Raw genomic sequence first — 24,779 nt, forward strand, 5'->3', positions numbered from 1 at the left:
GATTAAAAAAGTTTGGAAACTGTGGAGCTGACATACCACAAAATTAACAAAATTAAAATGGACCTTACTCACTTATTCAAATGTGCACTGCTTCTATATAAAATCAAACGGTGTGTGAAATGATGCAGGTATGATGAGATCAAAATAAAGTGAATGAAATTATATGTAAGAAGATGAAATATGTTGCAATCACTGCAGCACATCAAAACTCACCACAATGCGGTAAATATATGAGAGGGGTGGTGCCATGCATTTGGGGTAGATGGATGAAATGGATGATATATAATGGTTGACAATGATTACTGCTGAACACAAAGCTTTGATTTCAGTGGAAGGAAATGAATGGATGACATATGAAAACATGACATATCCTTTGCCCCAACACAATCAACTTTGCAAGACCGACACAGTGGCTGGAACAGTAAATGACAATTAGTTAGCTTTGTTAAATTAAGTCTTTTCACAATCAACACATTATTGTGGACATTTGAGACAATTCTCGTCGGCCACATGCAACAAAGCTACTTAGGTTTGGTGAAAAATTAAAAGGAAATGTTAAAGCATAGAAGCAACCTGCTTGACACCACAGCTCCCAACTAGAATTAAAAAGGTCAGAAAGAGAGAAAAGATTAAGAAAAAAAAAGGCATAATAAATAATATATTTTTCATCCCTCGTGAAAAAGAAGTGCACTTAATTGTATTGAATGTGCACTTGTAATGTTTCGAATCTTAAAAGTAGCCTATATATTAAAAAAAAAAAAAAAAAAAAAAAAAAAAGGACTTGCAGATAATATATTTATGAAACATATTAATGAAATATCAATTTAATAATATTTATTATAATTGATATAATATTCATTTAAATAAGTGTATTCTCTTCTCACTGTTTCTTAACATAACTAAGTACACTTAAAAAGTGCACTTTGGAAGTCAAATGAAAAGTTTTACTTATTTGATATTACATTTAAAGTTAATATATTAAAATGTACTATATATATATATATATATATATATATATATATATATATATATATATATATATATATATATATATATATATATATATATATATTATAGATTTTAGTTGACCATAAATGCTTGTTAGTACATTCTGTGTATTTCAAAGACAATAGAAATAATTAATAGTAATGTAATTACATATGTACTTAAGGGAGTCGAAAAATTTGCATTTAATGTAATATAATACATTTTCATTTAATCATAAATACCACGCAATTAAGAGTCTGAAAACATTAAATTCAGTTCACACTATTATTTTTAAGTATTATTTCCCTGATAAGCACTCTTTTTTTTTTTTTTTTTTTTTTTTAAATATGCTAAAGTGTACTTCTTTTTCACCAGGGATATCCAGGTAAGCATGGGTACCTGTAGCTTCTTCAATGTAGATCGACCCCAGGATCGAGCCCTGATGCACTCCATATAGTGTAATTGTATAGGACGTGTCGGGACTCAGCCCAGACATCCATAAACTACGTGCATCACCAGATACCGAAAGGTTCTGTCTTTCAGGACCACCTGCTGAATTTGCAACTTCAATCACAAAACTGTCAAAGGCAAGGCCATCCTCAACGGTCCAGGACACATTGAAACTATCCCAAGATACATCAGACACACTCAGACTGCCAATCTCCGGCTTCTGCTCCTCTGACAGACAAAGAAATCAGACATTGAGTTATTGTCACTGAAATTAATTGCATTTGCATAATGAAATGAGCTCAGCTTGCCAGTGCCACTGGCGTAGACACAATGACAGATACAGATAAAACAGTTAATAGATGGAATGAAATGATATGAATAAAGACATGGCGTACAGAGATGGTGTTCATTCACGTTGAGAAATAATGGTCAGAATGATCAGATAAAACATAAAAACGTTGTTTCATGCCATAATCCCAAGGGGATGTCTCATGAAAAGCACGGGAACAATTCTGCAAGTGTTTTGTGGCACTAGAGGTACAAGAATCACATCTCGGGTACTTTCTGAAATGTTTTTCAATATTTAATATACGCTACCATTCAAAAATTTAGGTCGGTAAGAATTTTTAAAATGTTTTTGAGTCTCTTACACTCACCAAGGCTGCATTTATTTGATCAAAAATACAGTAAAAACAGTAATAAATTGTGAAATATTATTACAATTTAAAATAATGGTTTGTATGTGAATATCATTTGAAATGTAATTTATTCCTGTGATGCAAATCTCAATTTTCAGCATTATTACTCCAGTCTTCAGTATCACATGATCATCCATACGCTGCTCAAGGAACATTTCTGATTATTATCAATGTTAAAAACAGTTGTGCTACTTAAATTTTTTGTGGAAAGAGTGGTACTTCCCCCCCTAAGATTCTCTGATGAAATAGAAATAGTTTGTAAAATTATAAATGTTGTTACTGTCACTTTTGATCAATTTAATGCAGGGTTATTATATCATGAACAAAATATATATAATTTTTAATAATATTTTTTTTTTTTCTGGTTGTGGACCCAGAAATCTTTTAAATCAAACAAATAAACCTAACTGTGATGTCAAAAGGACTTGGGATTGAACAAACCACTAGTTTACGCCTGCAGAAATGCTCCCAGGATAAATAAATGACATTTGTGGTATTGTGAATGTTGGCGTTATGGCGGATGACAGATGACTTTAGTTTCTGAAGCTGATGTCCATGTACCTGTCTTGATGTGAACATTGACTGGTTGAGATTTTTTGCTCTCCTTCATTCCATACAAAGTAATCTCATAATGCATGTCAGCGGTCAGCCCATCTACATGGACCTGCCTGGCTTCTCCAGATACGTCAATAATGTGCTCTTTAGACTTATTCGAAGATGAGTTCAGCTCAACGATGAAGCTATCGAAGGCTCCTTCTGGAGCTGACCATGATAGCCTCAAACTAGTTCTGCTTACATTTGTGACTTTTAGGTCACTTGGAGGCCCTTGACTTGGGCGCTCAAATTCATCACCTGAGGCTTCAGCTTTAACATCTTCTGTTAAAAAAGTGGAGGTAGAGACTGATGGCTGAACCTCCTTATGGAGGCTTGGTTTCATTGTCGAAACAGTTTTGACGGTCAAAGCAACAACATCAGGCGAGGTAGACTTTGGTGCTAGAGGAAAGTACATTCAGTGCATTTAAGGTCAGAGATTAAAGACGAGACAGAATTAGAAGTGTTTTACCTGTGAAAACAAGACGTTAAAAAGTCATTGACTAGTGCACAATTAAAATACGACTATATTCACTGTAAACTACCATTAATATCCTGTTTATCATCAAGGGATTCTTGAAAATTTAACAAAAAAAAATACAAAAAATTATATATATATATATATATATATATATATATATATATATATATATATATATATATATATATATATATATATATATATATATATATATATATATATATATATATATACATACATATAGATACAGAAAGTACAGCAATAGCACTATTTAAGAAAGAAACCTACAGATGACTTCTTAGGGAATTCCCCCCTCACTTTCTCTATGTACACTGAGATGATTTGAGAATCACTGCATGCAATAAAACTGGCAAATTCACATGCAAATGATGTTACCAGTCTTGAGTTAATGAAATGTGCATGCGTATATCTGAAAACATCTGGCATTAATGGCTATGATGAGCCATTAATCGATGAAGTTTCCAAGTAGTCCACCAGAGTGGAAGTACATGGGACACTTCAGACTGATGGACAATCCATGCAGACCTTGAGATGTTTTGAGGAAACGGCATGCATGAAGTCAATTCGGAGAGCACAACAATCACAAACAATATTCTGTACTAATCGGCCTTGTCATGCATTTTCACCACACTGTTTAGTTTGTTATGAGCAATAACTATTTTCTCCACTGAAAGAACTCTTGTAGATATTCTTGTCATATTCAAACTATAGGGCTAGGTGATACACTGAATATTTGCTATAATATATATATATATATATATATATATATATATATATATATATATATATATATATATATATATATATATATATATATATACACTATATATATATGAAAAACAAAAAATAAGATGGTTTTATGCCTGAATCAATATTTGCTGGCAGCATGACTCATCGGAGTCATGAAAGTCTCTACATGATATTTTTTATGTATTAATGTAATTTTTATGTAAATGTTTTGTTCATTTAAAAATGTGAATAAATATTATTTAAAATATCAAATAAATAATAAATGTGGCAGTTTTCTTTGTGTTCATTTAGCAAAAATAAATTAATAAAAAAATATGTATTGCATTAAACAAATTGTGTTTAATGGTTAAAATGATGGCTCCTCTTATTTAAAAAAAAAAAAGTCTGAAAGATTATCTAAAAAATATAAAAAGTACACTTTTTGTTTTTTGTTTTCTGTATCACCCAGCCCAAATAAGCATCCATATCCTGATGCATCATCATCATGCATGTTTTTTTTGCTCAACCATTTGGTGTATGGGAGCAGTTGCATATTGTATGTCATGCAAAATGCGCCATTCCATCCTTAAACCTATGAAACCAAACATTTCTTAAAGTTGCAATGGCACGAAATCAAATGGATGACTTGAAACCCAAAGAAAACCATAGTTTATACCTGTAACTGCAACTGCTTCTAGTAGTGAAGATCTTTGGTTATCGGATATTCCATAAAGCCTTACTTGGTACTCAGTGGAAGCCCTTAGACCACGGATTTTAGTGCCATTCACCTCCCCATGGAGATGAACCTCTTTGTTCCATTTCCCTGAGAAATCTTTAAGTTCTACAGTGTAACTATCATAGCCAATGCGTATATTTGACTCCCACGTAAGATCAAATCCGTCGGATGTGACATTAGACACGGTCAAGGTGCCGGTTGAATCCTCGTATCCGCTCCCAGAGAACGGGCTCTCTGAGTTGTCAAGAGGCACAAAGCTAATGACATTGTCGTCGGTGCCTTTGGCTGAACCGAGCTCAGGAAATGTGTTCGCTAGATAAAAAGTGAAAGATGCTACAAGAAAAAGACAAAAACATTTGAAACTGGGCAACAACGGATGAAACCTCATGAGAAAAGCATGATAACACGTGCAAATCCCTTCATTCAAGACCAAATATGATATCATCTAGACAGATGCATCAAATTAATGTCAACTTGTTTTCAGCCTTCATTCACGCTGTTCCCTTACCAGGTGCAACACAATACGTTTCCTGAAAGTGAAAACGCTGCATGATGCCACACATCCGCAAATAATCGTACCATATTTAATGTTTAACATACAGCTGTGTGGAGAGAGATTTTTGACCAATGAAATTTCAGTTTGAGCATATTCAAACACTCATTTACATGATTCTGTCACTAGTTGCTTTATGTTGTCGCATCTGGTTTGGACACAGTGTCATTAGTTAAGACCAGAAACATTCTTCACGCAAGTGCACAAGCGCAGACGTGAATACTTGAACAATGCATTACAAGTATTCAGATCTGCTGCTCTGCACTGGTGATGACCATAAAGTTTCCGTCATTTGTGTTATGATTCTATCCACCTTATTTTTCAATGCAGAAGTCCACTATTTTCTGTGAATTGAATCCATATTGAACTGGTTCAAAGTGAATAACAACACTACACAGCAAAATCCCCAGAGTTAAATCAACTCTGCTCAGAGAACATATGGTCCTTCTCTACATAGAGTTAAAATAACACTGAAGCAGAGTTAAAGTTAATGAGATAATATGCTGTTTGTGGAGTTGTTTAATCAGATCCTTTAATCAGACCCATAAATAATTTCTCTTCAGTGATTCTGCTTGTTAACAGCAGGTGTTCATCACTAATGTTCAATCATAACTTAATTAATCACTTAATTATCTAATTTACTTTAACTCTGCTTCAGTGTTACTTTTTACATATGTAATCTGAGCAGAGTTTGGGACTTTTTTGCTGTGTACAGTCTGCAGTAGAGCTGCTTATAGGTGAATTGAAATTTCATAATTGATGAACTTAATTATTGAACTGAACTGAATCAACATGAACTGACTTGAGCTGAATAATGACACAATTATCTTTTTTGAGCTGCTTTACAGCAGAACTGAATTCTGTTTGCATCCCTGTTTATCATTGTGAGGCTGCTTTGAAACAATCCGTATTGTGTAGGGCCCTATGATTTCCGCGATGCAGAAAACGCGGACGGAATCCAGTCATAAAAACAGAATTTACTGTATAACGCGTCACAGAATTTTTCAAATTTTTGATGAATAAATAAAAAGTAGGTCAGTACATTTAAATCAAATTGTGATATAGACTAGTGTCTGTGAATATTAAACCACAAAAAGACAATTTATAAATGAATCCTTCATTTTCTGCATGTCTTTGTGTGAATGAATGGCCCAGACTCACGGTTTCATTTACCACAAACACTGAAGCATGTGTGACGCCGGCGGTGTTTCAGCCTCTCCAGAACCGTTTCATTTGAGAAAAACTACTGTCATATCATAAACACACAGAAACTCAAAGGTCTTCACGGTAACCTGTCAAATATAAAAGTTCGGTTTAACTTAAAGTCCCAAGCATAGTCAACACCACTGCTGAGTATTTTCTCTGACGTCACAAACTACCTTGTAACCAATCACGTCAGAGTGCGATCGTCAACGAGTGGAGAAAAATTAAAACAGAAAAAAATGAATTTGGAAAAAATTAAACAGAATTTGGGAAAAATAAAACGGATTTCATAGGGCCCTAATTGTGTGAGCACTATAGAAATAAAGTTGACTTGAATGTGTGTTTTGATTCATTATTAAATAATATTAATTGCTTGTATTCCTCATTTGTAAGTTGTTTGTGACTTTGTAAATGAATCATTTAAATAATATCAGTTTGCAATATCAAGCAGGATGTTTTGTACAGCTAAAATAACTGGAAGTGGCTGGCACCCACTCTTACATTAAAAATAAGGTGGATAAACATGCCAACTCTACATAACTCGCCTACAAAGTACAGAAAACTGACAGCAAAGGAAAACATTAATGCATGCTGAAGCATCCCTTGCAATGTTGAGAATACAAAATATTTGCACTGCGGTATGAATTGCATTTTTGAACACTGCACAAATTGAATGTAGCTAGAAGGTACAGTATGTTTCATGCCTAAAACTGATGATTTTAAACAAATATTTAGGGAAAAAACATGCATATAAAATTTAGTCAGGATCATTTTCACAGCAATCTCGCCAAACACCTACAAACAGAACAATTACATTATCATGTTGCAAAAGCAAACAAAAAGTAAGGAAGCCCTCACCTGTGGATGCGGTTATGGTGGCTGGAGCACTTCTTCTCCGTCCGCGTTCTGCCACGAGGGTGACGGTGTAGAGCATGCCAGGAGTCAAGCCGTTCAGAATGTAGGTGGTTGCAGTAGCAGGCAGCTCGATTTCTTCCCGTCGGCCGTCGGCAGAGATAAACACTAGCCTGTAGGTGGAGATCTTGGCCCTGGGCCTCTTCCAGACCAGTTCCAGCATGGTTTCAGTGGAGTCTCGCACTTCCAGGTCTCGTGGTGGATCCAGATCTATGTGGGTGGAGGTTCAAAATTACAACACAAAAGACTCGTACATGCCAGGAAACTGTGCTGCTGTCGTCATTAAAGAGAATGGATTCAAGAGATCATCATCTGCTCACTCTCATGTCATTCCAAACCTGTGTGTATTTTTGTTTTAGGAGGTTTTTAGGAGAATCTTTGTTTATATTCCATATAATGAATGTGAGCCAGGAAAAAAACACCATAAAAGTAGCTGACTTTGATGATGTTTTTATTGTGCTTTTGGTTACTACATTCATAATAATAATAATTAATAATGAAGTTAGCTGAAAGCCAGTCTATAATTTTAGCTAAACAGCTGGACAAAGAAGGTGGAGGAAAAGAGCCAGGGGGTTTGGAAGACAGGTAGAGCAGGGTGTCATCGGCGTAGCAGTAAAAGTGAATACCATATTTCCTGAAAATGTGATCAAGAGGGAGTAGATAATAAATAGAAGCGGGCCTAAAACAGAACCCTGAGGAACACCAGTAGTAACTGTAGATGATCTTGATTGAAAATGTTTTAAGTTGGACAAACTGAGTGCGACCACAGAGATATATAAACCAGGACAAGGGGGTGCCAGTGATCTCAATTGAAACTAACCTGTCAAGGATTATCTTATGCGAGATGGTATCAAAGGCCACACTCACGTCGAGAAGGACAAGTATTATCAGAGAGATGATCATGGACCTGTGTTGCAACACACTTTTCCAGGATTTTAGAGGTGAATGGCAAAGTAAAAATCGGACGGTAATTATCTGGATTAGATGGATCAGCCCCTGGTTTCTTAAAGGTGCCCTAGATTCAAAATTTGAATTTACCTTGGCATAGTTGAATAACAAGAGTTCAGTACATGGAAAAGACATACATTGAGTTTCAAACTCCATTGCTTTCTCTTTCTAATATAAATATCATTTGTTTAAAAGACTTCTGGAAAACACGCGGATCTCAACATTACGTAACAGTTGGGGTGTACACCCCCAATATTTGCATATGCCAGCCCATGTTCCCAACATTATGAAAGGCATTAGACAAGGGCAGCCAGTATTAAAGTCTGGATCTGCACAGGTGAATCATCAGACTAGGTAAGCAAGCAAGAACAACAGCAAAAATGGCAGATGGAGCGATAATAACTGACATGATCCATGATAGCATGATATTTTTTAGTGATATTTGTAAATTGTCTTTCTAAATGTTTCGTTAGCATGTTGCTAATGTACTGTTAAATGTGGTTAAAGTTACCATCATTTCTTACTGTATTCACAGAGACAAGAGCCGTCACTATTTTCATTTTTAAACACTTGCAGTCTGTATAATTCATAAACACAACTTCATTCTTCATAAATCTCTCCAACAGTGTAGCATTAGTCGTTAGCCACGGATCACAGCCTCAAACTCATAGAGAATCAAATATAAACATCCAAATAAATACTTTACTCACATAATTCGAAGCATGCATACAGCATGCATGATGAACATCTTGTAAAGATCCATTTGAGGGTTATATTAGCTGTGTGAACTTTGTAAATGTGCTGTAATATAATCGAGAGCTTGTGTGGCAGGGAGCACGCAAATTAAAGGGGCGGCACACTGAAAAAAAAACAGTGCATTGTTAATGATGCCCCAAAATAGGCAGTTAAAAAAAATAATTAAAAAAATCTATGGGGTATTTTGAGCTGAAACTTCACAGACACATTCAGGGGACACCTTAGACTTCTATTACATTTTGTGAAAAAGCATTCTTGGGCACCTTTAAGGATGGGAGGAATAATAGAAGATTTAAGAAAGGAGGGTACAGAACCAGAAACAATTGTGAATCATTTTAGTAATAAATGAAGATAAAGATGGTAAACAGGCTTTAACTAAGTGAGTTGGTAAAGGGTCAAGCCAACAGGGGAGTGGATTTAGATGATTTAGATTTAGTTACTTGCAAGTAAATGTTGGTGAATATTTTTAATCTTACACTAAAAAAAAGTCCTAAAACTGTCACACAGTGTGGTAGAATACATATCTGATGGCAGAGACATAAAATATTTTATGCAAAAACAGCAGTAACATGATCCATTGATGAAAGTCATACTGGTTTGGAAAAACATGAGGATGAGCAGATGAGGACATATTCAAGTTGTTATTCTTGGTATAATTCTTGGTAGGCATCTTTATAAACAAAGAGTAATGTACATTACCGTTTTTGAAAGAAGATTATTATGTTCAGCAAGGCTGCATTTATTTGAAATACAGTGAATAATTGTGAAATATTATTCATAATTAAAGTAACTGTAGCTCATAAAGAGAAATGATCTCACCTGTCAGTGCATTGGTGGTGGCCGGCTCACTCTCTCTTTCATTCTGAATGGCTGTGACTCCAATGCCGTACTCTGTTCCAGGCTTCAGGCCTACGGAACACATAATCCGTTAATCTAGAAGATGAAACACTAAACTGATGCATTTTCAAGCAGGGAACGAGGGGAAAATTCTGTTATGATATCTCTATGTGAACATTTTCACTTCTTTATGTGAGTTTCTTCACAATGCGTTATGTTTAAGCAAGTAGTATGCACATCAGTGAACAAAGTGCACTTTCAAGTTCGATACAAATTGCATCTGTGGCAAACTAAAATCTTGTTTACAGTAATGGACTTAAAAGGCACATCTACAGGGGTTTCTGAAGGGTTTAAAAGCAGAAATTAAACACTTTTAATTGTTTTTAGATAAAAAAAAGTTTTAATTTTTTTTTTTTTGGGATGATCTTTCTCATTTATCTTTGAGCATATTGTGCAAAAATCACAACAGAAGTTGAAATATTGGATACAACTGGACATTTTTAATTTTAATTCCAATTGTGTTTGTCTGAAAGAAGATTGTCATATACACCTAGGATGGCTTGAGGATGAGTAAATCATGGGATAATTTTCATTTTTGGGTGAACTATCCCTTTGAGTCTTGTGGCACTACTTTCAAATCATGTATTTTAATGTTTGTGTTGCCCCATTTATGCATTTCTGTAACCACAATTTTTCAATACACTGCTAAAAATTATTTGCTTGCTTAGTATTTTTATCTTGTTTTCCATTGCAAATACCTAAAAATTCTTAAATAAGTAGAAGGAAAATGACTTAAGATATTATGGGCCAGATTTACTAAACAGGGCAAATTATCTTGAGAGTGCAATTCCAAAAAAACACAGATGGGAGTGGAAAGTTCTGCTCGTGATCTACTGACGAAGCTCAAATAAAAAACACAGACACAGCATCTGGTTTAAGACATGCTTAAACCACATGCATAAATGGCGCAAATACCAGTAAATTGACTAGCGCAAACCTTAGTAAAATCACCTTGCATGATTCATCTAAATAATCTCCTCCCATTAATTTTGTGTCTGAAAGGGAAACTCAGCCACAAAAATCGACGCCTTTTCAGCACTAATTTTTCACTGCGTGTCTTTAGTAAATCCTGACAGTAGTTTTTTAATGCCAAAAGAGGGTTTGCGCTGGCACAAGCCGTTAGTAAATCTGGCCCTAAGTCTCATTTTCTGACAAACTGATCAAATTAAGTGAGTTTATGCTTAAAACAAGAAAAAATATCTGCCAGTGGGGTAAGAGACAATCTTGTTTTCCAAGTTTATTTTTCTTACTCCATTGGCAGGTGGAGTAAGTATAAACTCGCTAATTATTTTTTAGAAAACAAGAGTTAATATCTTCAGTTATTTTCCTTCTCAAGTAAATGTATCTTGATTTATGAATGTTTAGATATTTGCACTGGAAAAACATTTTTTTTTTTTGCAATGCAACTAGTAAATAAAATGCAGTTTTCAGTAACAGCAGTATCGTTTTTACCTGTAATTGTGGCCCATGTCGTGTCTCCTGCTTTTCTAGGGAACATGTCTTCACCATGAGCACCTCCTGCGATTGGGCCGTACTTGATACGGTATCCGTCAATGGATGAGCGGCTGTTTTTCCATTCCAATGTGATGCTGTTGTCAGTATGATCAACAGCTTTAAGGTCACTGGGGGCATCCAGGCCTGGGACACACAGCATCATTAAAACATTGGTTTAGCTGAATTAGGTGGCCATCTTTGTGACAAACTTCTATAAGATACATATTTAGTCGTCAGAGTGCTCATACCTGTGGTGAAGCTTTCAAAGATGGGCTCGCTGGTCACATCTCCCCTTCTAGAACTGAGAGACACTCTGTATTCAGTGTCGGGTTTCAGGTCTTCCAGGCTGTACTGCGTGTCTTTGGCCGAGAGGTCGACTTCACGATGGACTAACAGGTCTGTACTTGGCCCATACGAAACCCTGAACCCATCAATCTGAGCCACGGGCCTGGACCAGGAGATCACTGCTGACCTGTCTGTCACATCGCTAACATCAATCTGTCCTGGAGAATCGATTCCTACAGCAAAAGGAGGGATCCATCAACAAGTCTATACTAAGGTTGTCAAAATTAACACGTGCAATTATTTTGTTCAGTTTAAGGTGTTAAAAATATTTGACGCGATTAACTCAGCATCCATTTTTTCCATCAGAATTTGGCTAGCATAGCATTACATTATATACACTTTTTGCCATTGAGATGTGTGCTTCCCAAATAACCTGAATTCACCCTACAGTATATATACACTTTTGAACATACACCTCTCCACAACAAAACACACGATTTGAGGAATTATTTATATCTACATTTCAAATGCTGCATGACAACCCGCACACTGCAGTTTAATATGTCGTGTTAAGGGTTTATTCGAATGAATAAACTAAACTATAAACTTGTCAATGTCTACAAAATACTTTCATGAAGTAAATGTGCAGTGAGAAGCACATTTCACCCCAAATGGATATGATAGATATCTCCAGATTTAGAAATCTGAGCACTTTTACAGGCAGTAAAACGGGGAAATTCCCTAACTACTGTCAGAAATCAGAGGCCTTATTGGCTGTTATTGTGGATCGCATGTGTGCAAAGGCTGTAAATGTCAAGCCAGGCACATGGATCTTCCAAATTTCTCACTGAATTGGGCTGTTAAAGCTCTGCTGGCCAGCCCACGCGGATGTTTCAAGAGGTTAAATGATGGCCCCTATTCTTCTTGGCCTTTCCAAACAGCAGGCCTTCAAATTCTTTACTGCTGAGCTAGTTTCACCTTCGACCTCCGACACTTTAGAGCCGTTTCCCAGATGTAGATTAAGCCAAGCTCTCCGGTCAATTACAGCATGGATCAAAAGCGTGCTTCAACATTAACTGCGAAATTGAAATGGGATCATTAAACAGACAATAAACAAGAGGTTTGTAGGTGAGAATGTACGTTACTTGTAACTACAGTGGAGCTTGTTTCGGGTCCTCTGGTGTTGTTCTTTATGACGGACAAAGTGACTTCATATTCCTGTCCCGGCCCGAGTCCTGGTTGCTCAAAGTTGGTCTCGGAAGGTGTCAGATTGTTCACGATCTTCCCGTTTTCTTCCTTCTGTTATGGAGAAGACAGAAGAACATGCATTTAGCTTCATTTGGTCTGTAATATATTTAGGAAATGCTACAATTCAGAACAGTGGGGGCCTCAGAAATCTTCTAAGGAGCTTAAAGAAAACTTAAAATGATTGAAAATAAGACAAAACAAGAATTGAATTTTTTGTTTTGTTTTAATTCAACCCCTCAACAACCTGGATAAATTAGGTAGTATAATTTTGAAGTGTGAAATAAATAAATAAATAAATCATTTAAAGGGTTAGTTCACTCAAAAATGAAAATAATGTCTTTTAATACTTACCCTCATGCCGTTCCACACCTGTAACACCTTCGTTCATCTTTAGAACACAAATTAAGATATTTTAGTTGAAATCTGATGGCTCCATGAGGCCTGCATAGGGAGCAATGACATTTCCTCTCTCAAGATCCATTAATGTACTAAAAACATATTTAAATCAGTTAATGTGAGTGCAGTGGTTCAATATTAATATTATAAAGCGACGAGAATATTTTTGGAGCGCCAAAAAAAACACTGCTTCAGGAAGATTTGGAGCACAAATGAATCAGTGTATCGAATCAGCTGTCCGGAGCGCCAAAATCACGTGATTTCAGCCGTTGGCAGTTTGACACGCGATCTGAATCATGATTCGATACACTGATTCATTTGTGCTCCGAATCACTAAATAAGTCGTTATTTTATTTATATATTTTTTTGGGACCACCAAAAATATTCTTGTTGCTTTATAATATTAATATTGAACCACTGTACTCACGTGAACCAATTAAAATATGTTTTTAGTACCTTTATGGATCTTGAGAGAGGAAATGTCATTGCTCCCTATGGAGGCCTCACTGAGACATCAGATTTCAACTAAAATATCTTTGTGTTTCAAAGATTAATGAAGGTCTTACGGGTGTGGAACGGCATGAGGGTGAGTAATTAATGACAGAATTTTCATTTTTGGGTGAACTAACTAACTAACTAACATATTTATTTATTTATTTATTTATTTAAAACTAATAATACAAAATGATAATCCTAAATAATAATAATGAAGAAAAATCTTATCAGGCCAAAAAAAAAAAAAAAAAAGGTTTATTTTCCCACATTCAAAAATAATTTCATTATTTCTATTTCTTTAATCATTTTTTGAAGCACATGATACAATTCCGACAATATGATGAAGTATGAGATACATTTTCTCTTAAATCTGAATTTTGTGTCATGCAATTTCGCCTCTCAGGTAGATACTGTAGAAGATATTGTGAGTAAAAAAAAAAAAGTAATGGGTTCTTCTAATTTTGTTGTTGGCATTGTAGGGCCTTGGATTCAAAAATGTTGAAAACCAGTGAACTTGATGGCCTCAAAGCTAGACATGTACTAAAAGCCCAACTGTGATTTCTGTCTGTATTTATAACCCAATTATTGGCAGTCATGATAAATGTGTCATGCATTTAAAAGCTGTTAGTTTCCTAAATGCTGGTGGCATGAAACAACAGAACTGAAAGTGAAGACCAAGTTCAAACATCTGGTATTTCTGGAGCACCATTAAAGTGAATCTTAATGGAGACTTTATGGTTCAAGGATGGTCCTTTGTAATGGCTCTTTAAATGTGTGTATGAGCTCATGGCCGCCTTTAGCTCTGACTCAAATGGAGAAAATGCCCCTTCACATCATTACTAATGAACAGTGATTAACTTGGCCATTACTCTGTTTTAAATACAAGAAAGAGAGAGAGCCTCTGAAACAAACCACATGACCACATAACCCTGGAACCTAGGAATAAGCTGCTGTGTGAACACCTTACCGCAGTAAATCTGTTGACCTAAAGGTTGACATGTTATGTTCTTCCAGCTGGTAAAGAGATGCATTTTTACTGTTAGTTTTACTGTAGGTTATTAAAATTATAAAAATGTTTCACGTTTTTAGCATCTAAGATATTTCAACACTTTTCTTGCACTTTGCTTTATAGAATGTGGCTCCAAAATTGGTTCATGTCCTGGGAAGATGTTTTTATAATGAAACTGACCTAAATACCTTTACCTAGTAAGGCATCAAAATATATCCATTTTGGGAGTATTTTCTGACTCAAATTCTTTTCGTTTTTTGTAGTCCGAACAGCCAAATAAATAAATAAATATATAAAAATGTAATGTCATAGTTAATGTTTAGTATGAATCTGAATTCTTAAATGTTTTGCCTAGAAAATAGCCTTCAACATAGTTTCCAATAGTTTCCAACCGTGTTACGAAAGATGAGCTCCCAGCCGTCAAATGGAAAGTTCAGCTGGTCCCACAAAACCTCCACAGACGTATCAGAGATGGATTTAAACCTCAGGCCCTCAGGCTGTGGTAGATCTGTAGGGAAAGAGCACAGGTTTCTTAGCAGAGTATTATGACGTTCATTAAAGTTTATTAGCAATGTTCAGTGCCTGGATTTAAGAGGTTCACCTGTGCAAATGTATAGAAATAACTAATCGTGAAAAGTGTTGATTATAGCATTACATTTAGATCTATGGCATTATATTTAGATCATGGCATGAAAGGTTGCAGTGATGAACATTGTAGCCAATCACAGACATGTTGCTGAGCTCATGCATGCTGTGATCTCGTCGTACAACTCAATTTCTGCACACTAACAAATGTGTTCATCATAACAGTGCAATCACAATGTAACTAAGAGATTCACTGAACAAAACGTGAGTTTTGGAGTGAGTCCAGAACTCAGTCACTGATAAACTCGCGCTGTTTAAATGACAGCTCCAGCGATTGTAAAGGGAGCATTCTTTGAATGCTTTCTTTCTATATATATATATATATATATATATATATATATATATATATATATATATAAAATTATATATATATATATAAAATACCATTTGAAATAACAGATTATTTTCATCCTACTAAGAGAAACAAAGTGAAGTTGACCGTTTAGTCACTGGTTTGATTTACTGAACATCTGACTGTACATGAAACATTAATATCAGATCAGATCATTAGAATTAACACAGTTACTTACATGTTGTTGCATTACTGTCGAGTCCATATCGTAAAAGACCAAAGAATCCACAGTGAAATGTACCGAATACAAATAAATAAAGCTCAACTGAGACATTCACATTGTTGAAAATAAATAACCATATTCATTAGGATTTATATTTTTAGTCCTGTATCGCTCGTCAACTCACTAATATGCCAGTGGGCGGGGCTAATGTTGCAGTGATGAAGTAGGCATTGATTTCTTCTGCAGAGGCGGTGTATTACCTATCTAGGCACATTATTATGTATTACCTATCTAGGCACACTACACAAACCTGGACACTTTGTGCTAAAAATATATATATAATTTTATATATATATATATATATATATATATATAAAATTATATATATATTTTTAGCACAAAGTGTCCAGGTTTGTGTAGTGATTGCATGTGTGTGTAATGTTGACCAGGGTGTGTGGACGTACATGTGGCCACTCTGGCACTGACTGGAACGCTCCTCTTGTTGTTGAGGACGGCATAAACATTGATCAGGTACTCGATTCCAGGCTCCAGCTCAGAGACGGTAGCAGACGTCCGATCTCCAGGCACTCTGAAGTCTAACTGCAGGCCGCCTGGTGACGTCGGGATGTACGTGACCAAAAACTCCGTCACCAGCATCTCGTTCCTCCATGTGAGGTTCAACTTCTCTGTGGTCACATCTGTGACGGTCAGGTCTTCCGGTGGTGAGACTGGGAAAGATATTAAGGCTCATTTATGTCACAGATGTTGAGAGACTGAACAACCTTTAGTGCCAAGTGGTAGGAAAATTGTCCATGTCTCCACTGTGGTGACTGGGAAACATCCAATCAAACTATGGAGAGGTTTCAATTAAGCTACACTGAGTACATTATCTTTTGTTTCTTATTAATGGCAGTTTTTTTGACCTCCACAACTAATGTTCCTCTATATAAATCTAATGGATTTCACAGGCACACATATGGTATTAGTCAAGAAACGAGTTTGCTGTCAAAGTATAAAAATCTAGCATATTCAGCACTCTTCTGTGCAATAAGTTGGATCTAAAAATCATGTGTTATGTATACAGTTTGACCTTCATTTTGTTATTTATTCCTGCCCACATATTGTTCCAAACTCACATGACTTCAGAGAGATGTTAGGAAGAGGTATGTGTATTTAATTTAAATCGTTGTTTGCAGAAAATCTTCCCTCCACCCTAATTCTTGACACTGTAAATCATACCACACTACTCAAATCTAACATGGCCTAAAACACAATTAGGTCTCATGTTACCATCACCTTCAAGCCTAATAGGATTCAACACTTTTTGAATTCTATTTTCCAGCAAATATCGTTTTACATTATGGCCTGTTTGTCACAAATGTTTTGTATAGGTTCAGCAGTGCTATTTTTCATTATACACCACCGTTCAAAAGTTTAGTAATTAAGATTTCTTAATGTTTTAAAAAGAAATCTTCTATGCTCACCAAGGCAGGATTTATTTGATCAAAAATACAGTAAATCAGTAATATTGTGAAAAAAAAAAAATGAAAAATGGGAAATGATGGCTTAGCAACTAGTTTAAATAAAAAAGTTATTTTATATTGTATTTTATTACAGTTAAAATTTATTTTATTTCAAGAAACATTTTTTGAATGTTTTAGTTTTAATTTTAGTTAACTATAATAACCCTGATAATGACTAAAGACCCCAATATACTTCAAATGAAATCGAAGAATTAACTGATGTTACAATTTCGAACAAAATCAGGCCAAAACGTTTGGCCAAAGTTCGTTTGGAGTTTGTTTAGGGAATTTGAAACAGGGTTGCCCGGTTTTCACAACAAAACCCATAAATTGCTACTCAAAACTAGCCCAGTCACATTTTTGGAGGGGTTTACCTGGTAAAATTTGCATCCCAGGAGCTAAATATCATGTTATTTGGGGACATGAAAAACAACCCGCGGCAACTGTGCTAAAGTAGCCCAATTCTGCGGGAAAACCACGGACTTGACAACACTGGTTCGAAACAGCTCACTCTTAAGCCGCCTTTCCACTGCACACGACAAACGACAGCCGTTTTAACACTTTAACGTTATTCTGTAAATACTATTTCTGTAAAATGGTGGTTATTAATAATTTTGTTAAAAAAAGAAGATTTTTTGATTATTAAATCAATTTTTACGTTAAAATCTACTAAGTTTTTATTTTAGATGTATTGAGGGTCATTTGCTTTGTATGGATATATTCATACTTACATTAACGTTACATTCATTAAAATCCTTCAGTTTACCATGGTGAATAAGCCGATCGAGGGTAATGGTTGCTTCCCTACCAATTTCAAAGTTCGGTGCGACTGCCGCTAGGGGGCGAAATGCGACAATCGGATGCGAATCGGATGTATACGACAAACGACAGCCGTTGAACCGGAAGTCATTCATTTCCAATGGAGAGTAGTACGGGGGCTGCATGGAGTTCCGATCATATGCGAATGCGGAAATTTCGGATCCGATTTGAACTTCGAATGCATTGAAATCATAGGGTTGAAATATTTGAACTTCTGCGGCTAGACCGTATGCAATTGGCCGACCGGATATGATGTATTCTAATCAAAACGATAGAATTACCAATATTTTAACACTTTAACATTATGTAAACACTATTTCTTTAAAATGGTGGTTATTAATAATTATGTAAAAAAAAAAATTATTATTATTAAACCAATTTTTATGTTGATTAGCTCTATAAAATATACTAGTATGTTTTTTTTTTATTTTAGATGCATTGAGGGTAGTTTGCTTTATGGATATATTCATATATGCATTAACGTTACAATCATTAAAATCGTTCAGTTTACCATGGTGGTTGCTGGATTGGAATAAGCCGAGGGTAATGGTTGCTTCACTACCAATTTCAAAGTTCCGTGCGACTGCCGCTAGGGGGCAAAATGCGACAATCGGATGCGAATGTCGTGTGCAGCGGAAAGGCGGCTTCAGGAAACTCTCAGGAAAAGTTCGCTCCAGCTGAAAAACATCTTCGTACTACCATTTGTCCGTGACGATAATGTAATAAAATTGTAATAAAAAACTGAAAAAGAATGCAAAATAAAAACTATATTAGAATATCTGCTAGGGATGCACGATGCACGTTATTGGCCGATATGTTCTCATTTTTAATGTTATCGTTATCGGCCTGATAAGAAAATTTGTCCAATATATAAAGCCGATAAATAATGGATTAATAGTAATTAGGATCTCAAAAATAATATAAAAACTGTGACTTCGATTTATGGACCAATATATTGGTTATCAGCTTTCAAATATAGAGAAATATTGGTTATCGGTATCGTCCAAAATGTTCATATTGGTGCATCCCTAATACCTGCTATTATAACAATTACCTTCTGAGCAATCCTTGCCAATGTATCCCTCATCACAAACGCAGCGGCCGTCCACACACTGGCCTGCTCCATTGCATTCGTTCGGACAGCTTCTTTCTGTACAGGCATCTCCAACGAATCCCTCGTCGCACACACATTTTCCGTTGACGCAGCGCCCGCGGTTGTTGCAGTTTCCTGGGCAGGTGGGAACGGAGCAGTCCTGGCCTTCAAAACCCTCCTGGCAAACACAGCGGCCCTCCACGCAGCGTCCTCGGCTGAGACAGTCATTGGGACATTTCTTTTGACCGCAGTCCTCTCCGGTGAAGCCTTCGTCGCAAACGCACTGCCCTGCGACGCAGCGTCCGCGGTTCAGACAGTTGTTCGGGCAGCTCAATTCACTGCAGTCTTCGCCGGTGAAGTCTGCAAAGCAAACGCACTTCCCGTCCACGCACTGACCTCGGCCGTAACAGTCCGACGGGCAGGTTTTGATGCTGCAGTCCTCGGCGCTGAAACCCTCTTCGCAAACGCACTGCCCGTTAACACAACGCCCCCGATTATTGCAGTTATTGGGGCATCTGAGCTCTGAGCAGTCGTGGCCTTGGAAGCCGACGTCGCATTCGCAACGGCCGTCAATGCAGCGACCTCGGTTGTTACAGTTGTTCGGGCACGAGAGCTTCCCGCAGTCCTCTCCGTGGAAGCCCATGTCGCAAATGCACACTCCGTTAAAGCAGCGTCCCCTTTGGTTGCAGTCGTTTGGACAGGTCAAGCTGGAACAGTCCTCGCCGGAGTAGCCGGCGTTGCATATGCAGCGGCCATCGATGCAGAAACCTCGTCCTGAGCAGTCGTTCAGACAAACGAACGCCCCGCAATCCTCTCCGGTGAAGCCTTTGTCACAGTAACAGGTCCCGTTGTCGCATCGTCCGCGGTCGTAGCAATCATTCGGGCAGATGAGCTCGGAGCAGTCGAAGCCGGTCCAGGGTTCATCGCAGACGCACTCACTATCAACGCAGCGGCCGCGTCCCAAACAGTTGTTGAGGCAATCTGACTCCATGCAATCTTCCCCAGAGAAGCCTTCATTGCAAACACACAATCCATCAACGCAACGGCCGTTCTCACTGCAGTCAACCAGACAGGCTTTCAAGCTGCAGTCCTCACCCGTGAAGCCTTCAAAACACTGGCACTTTCCGTTAACGCAGCGGCCCTGGTCGCCGCAGTCTCCGGGACAGTCGGGAATGGTACAGTTGGGGCCATTCCATCCGGGGTCACAAATACAGCCGCAGGTTTCCGTGCTGTAGTTTCCATGGCCGCTGCAGTAGGGCTTCGTTCCTACAATGCCTAAAGAATCAGGAGATATGTGTATTTACATTTGTGCTTATATCCAAAACAACTTACATTGCAAGTTATACATTTTATAAGTTCATGCATTCCCTGTGAATAGAACCCATGACTTTAGCATTGCTGGCGCCATGCTGTACTGGTTGAGCTACAGGAATACATACAATTTTCCATTATGGAAATATCATATTTGCCAAGATAATTAAATAGGATTTGCTAAGGTAGAGGCATGAAAACATTAATAGACTTTAAAAGCATTATAACTTCCTATTTACAAGTTGTACAGGTTTGCCAAACATTGCAAACAGTTTAAGTGTTACAGGATTGTCACATTAGCATTAGGCAGTGGCTTTACAGCACTGTTTATTTTTATTTATAATATAAATTAATTCTGTTTCTGAGGATAAATAAAAAATTTTCTTCATGCTTTTTTGTCTCTGGGGTGAAATTTTTATTTTATATATATATATATATATATATATATATATATATATATATATATATATATATATATATATATATATATATATATATATATATATATATATATATATATAAAATTATAATTATAATTATTATTATACTTTTTTGGGGGTTATTTTTAATTTAATAATTAAATTATATTATGTCTCTCTGAGCAATAAAAAAATAAACACACAAACAATTATTTTAAGGTTTAAATTAATTCTGATTATGAGGATAGAGATAATATATAATTCTGTCTCTGAAGTTAAATAAATAATTCGATAAATAAAATATTTTTCTTCAAGATTTATATTAATTCTGTCCTTGAGGTTTAATAAATAAATACATAAATAAATAAATATTATAATAATAATTGCTATTTTTAAAAAAACATCTTTTTTTATTTTACTTTTAATTTAATAATGAAATTATATTCTATGTTGTCTCTGAGGTTAAATAAAATTACAAAAATAATGACTATTTTCAAACTGCTTTTCCAAACACTTTTAAATGCTACAGATCCACAATCTGATTCCTGATGCAGCCTGAATCATAATCACACCGTGTTCGTTCACTGGCCAGAAAAGAACTGACCCCCCACTGAGCCTGGTTTCTCCCAAGGTTTTTTTTCTCCATTCTGTCACCTGATGGAGTTTGGGTTCCTTGCCACTGTCCCAATCTAAATCGGCCATTTTCAAAAAAAATAAAATAAATAAAATTATATACTTTTAACCACAAATGATTGTCTTGCACTAGCTCTGCAAAGCACCACGCATTAAATAATCACATTGGAAAGGTCATGCATGATGCAGGTGAGTATTTGTGGTTAAAAAGTATATAATTTTTATTATTATAATTTTTTTTTTTTTAGAAAATGTCCGATCGCTTCGCTAGATAAGACTCTTATTCCTCGTCTGGGATCATGTAGAGCTCTTTGAAGCTGCACTGAAACTGACATTTGGACCTTCAACCCGTTGAACCCCAGTGAAGTCCACTATATGGAGAAAAATGTTTTCCTCAAAAACCTTAATTTCATTTTTACTGAAGAAAGAAAGACAAACATCTTGAATGACATTGGGGTCAGTAAATTATCAGGAAATTTTCATTCTAAAGTGAACTAATCCTTTAACACTGTGAAACGTTTGACCCTCAGTAAAGAAGTGAATCTCTCTGTCCTGTGTACCTGAGACCTGTGCGCTGCAGCAGGTGGATTCTGTGCCGCATTGCTGTCTGAGTGTGGACAACTCGCTCTCCAACGTCTCCAATCGACTCAGCAGTTCCTTTAGATCCGGCAGTCCATCTGTACAGGCACAGGCCTGCTTGGGAATGTTGATGCGATGAGTGAAGACGATCTGATTACTGCTGTCCAATGTGTGGTCTGTTACTTTTGAGACAGATGGTGCAACCTTCTCCTCAAGAACCAAACCACCAGAAGACTCCAGATCCTCTGAGCACAGAGAGCTGCCTGGAACTTTGATGTTGTAAACATGGTTGAAAACTACCGGTCGGGAAGAGTTTGGAAGGGTAACGTTGTGCATGCCGGGAATTGTCAGAGCTTCCCGTCGGTGCCTGATCATCTTCTTTACAAGGCCGGCTTGATTCAGAGTCATCAGGGTGGCCAAAACCAAACAGCTGACAGTCAGGTGTCCTGACCACATGTTTCTGCACTAATGGATGCTTGTCTTGGCAAGAAAGCCTGCCTGGTGAGTCTGGACAAAGTGGTGCTGTCTCTGAAAAAGCAAAGACACAAAACATAGCATAAAAAATTATGAGTGTTATTTTAGTATCATTGAGATACTACTATATTTTACATTTATTTTGTTTTCAATTTAAATTTGTAGTATGTTGTTTCCAGGGAAACTTTCTATTCATTTAATTAAACTAATAAATAACTAAAACTGAAACTGAAAATAAATGAATAAATAAACGAAAAAAGAAACTAATAAAAATGCATTATGTGAGGGGTAAAGTGACTTGTCTGTAATTAAATATTGATATAATACTGTATATTCAATGCATGTATTGAATCAAAGCCAATTTAAAGGGACAGTTCACCCAAAAATGAAAATTTGATGTTTATCTGCTTACCCCCAGGGCATCCAAGATGTAGGTGACTTTGTTTCTTCAGTAGAACACAAATGATGATTTTTAACTTCAACCGCTGCCGTCTGTCAGTCAAATAATGGGAGTGAATGGGAACTCAAACAATAAGAGTCGAAAAAACTTGCATAGACAAATCCAAATTAAACCCTGCAGCTCGTGACGACGCATTGATGTCCTAAGACACGAAACGTTCGGTTTGTACGAGAAACCCAACAGTATTTATATCATTTTTTACTTCTAATACACCACTATGTTCAACTGCGTTCAGCACTCGCTTAGTGAGGTCTGATCACGCTCTGACAACAACAGTGATGTCTAGCACTCATTGAAGTCTAAGCACGAGACATCACTGTTGTTGTCGGAGCGCGATCAGACCTTACTAAGCGAGTGCTGAATGCAGTTGGACATAGTGGTGTTTTAAAGGTAAAAAATAATATAAATACTTTTCGGTTTCTCGCACAAACTGATCATTTTGTGTCTTAGGACATCAATGTGTCATCACGAGCTGCAGGGTTTAATTTGGATTTGTCTAAGCAGGTTTTTCCGGCTCTTATTGTTCGAGTTCCCATTCACTCACATTATTCGGCTGACAGACAGCAACGGTTGGAGTTAAAAATCATCATTTGTGTTCTACTGAAGAAACAAAGTCACCTACATCTTGGATGTGCTTAGGGTAAGCAGATAAACATCAAATTTTCATTTTGGGTGAACTATCCCTTTAAAGTCTGCACCAGTTATTGAATTAAATTTATTGCCACTATCTTGCAGGACAATGAGGTCCATCGCTCATCACTATTGATACCCTTATTGCTGAATCATAAATTCATATTTTTCTTTTTCTAAGATACTCTGCCAGATTCCTAAAAAATATAGTCTTTTTTTTGTCTTTGAGCATATTAGTAAAATCTGCCTTTCCCGTCTGCACTCTTGAGCTGGGATGACTTCATATCTGGACATGGGAGCTGTGTAATTTGTGGATGGTGGAATGGGGCCAGAGTCTAAGTCTCCTCCGCAGCGTGGGAACACTCATCTGAATCTCGTTCTGGATGTCCGTGCAACCTCCACATGTCTCAGATGTCTGAGCGTGTGCAATGTCAGAGAGGAAAACTTGACTGCAGGACCTCAGTGTGATTCAAAAGAGATATCAGACACCTCCACCACCGCAAGGAGAGGGACTTCCTGTCTCTACTGTGTGAGCGCCACTTCCAAACTAATTGCAAAGCCATTTATTTTCACTGAGCAGTTCAATGATAAGCTTTGTGCTATAAGTTAAGGCATAACATACATGCATTTTTTTTTTTTTTTTAATGAGATCCTTTGACTTCGCCAGACCTGCTCATTTCAGTGATGGACACACTTCCTGTCGCTAGTAGGGCTGAATCAAATAGACCAGGTTCTAGCCACACCTATGACTGATGTTTTACTAGTGTTTCTGATATAAAGGTGCTGAGA

General features: G+C 36.6%; 1 protein-coding gene across 7 annotated transcripts in view; it reads right to left on the reverse strand.

Moving 5' to 3' along the window:
- The window catches only part of tnca (tenascin Ca), a 61,361-nt gene that overhangs the window by 20,850 nt on the left and 15,732 nt on the right, over window positions 1-24,779 (reverse strand). For 4 of the 7 annotated variants that reach the window (XM_067405573.1, XM_067405570.1, XM_067405569.1 and 1 more), the window contains exons 2-13: window positions 22,408-22,954; window positions 19,446-20,759; window positions 16,514-16,777; window positions 15,282-15,397; window positions 12,887-13,040; window positions 11,705-11,974; window positions 11,415-11,600; window positions 9,885-9,974; window positions 7,308-7,571; window positions 4,634-5,026; window positions 2,697-3,128; window positions 1,387-1,665 (exon numbers count right to left, since the gene is read on the reverse strand). In XM_067405573.1, the coding sequence (XP_067261674.1) occupies window positions 1,387-1,665; window positions 2,697-3,128; window positions 4,634-5,026; window positions 7,308-7,571; window positions 9,885-9,974; window positions 11,415-11,600; window positions 11,705-11,974; window positions 12,887-13,040; window positions 15,282-15,397; window positions 16,514-16,777; window positions 19,446-20,759; window positions 22,408-22,882 (4,237 nt within the window). In that variant the 5' untranslated portion in view covers window positions 22,883-22,954. The remainder of the gene's footprint in view (window positions 1-1,386; window positions 1,666-2,696; window positions 3,129-4,633; window positions 5,027-7,307; window positions 7,572-9,884; window positions 9,975-11,414; window positions 11,601-11,704; window positions 11,975-12,886; window positions 13,041-15,281; window positions 15,398-16,513; window positions 16,778-19,445; window positions 20,760-22,407; window positions 22,955-24,779) is intronic. The other 3 variants (XM_067405575.1, XM_067405572.1, XM_067405571.1) reach the window with 2 other exon arrangements.

The sequence above is a fragment of the Chanodichthys erythropterus genome, chromosome 13, assembly GCF_024489055.1.
Source record: "Chanodichthys erythropterus isolate Z2021 chromosome 13, ASM2448905v1, whole genome shotgun sequence".
NCBI lineage: Eukaryota > Metazoa > Chordata > Actinopteri > Cypriniformes > Xenocyprididae > Chanodichthys > Chanodichthys erythropterus.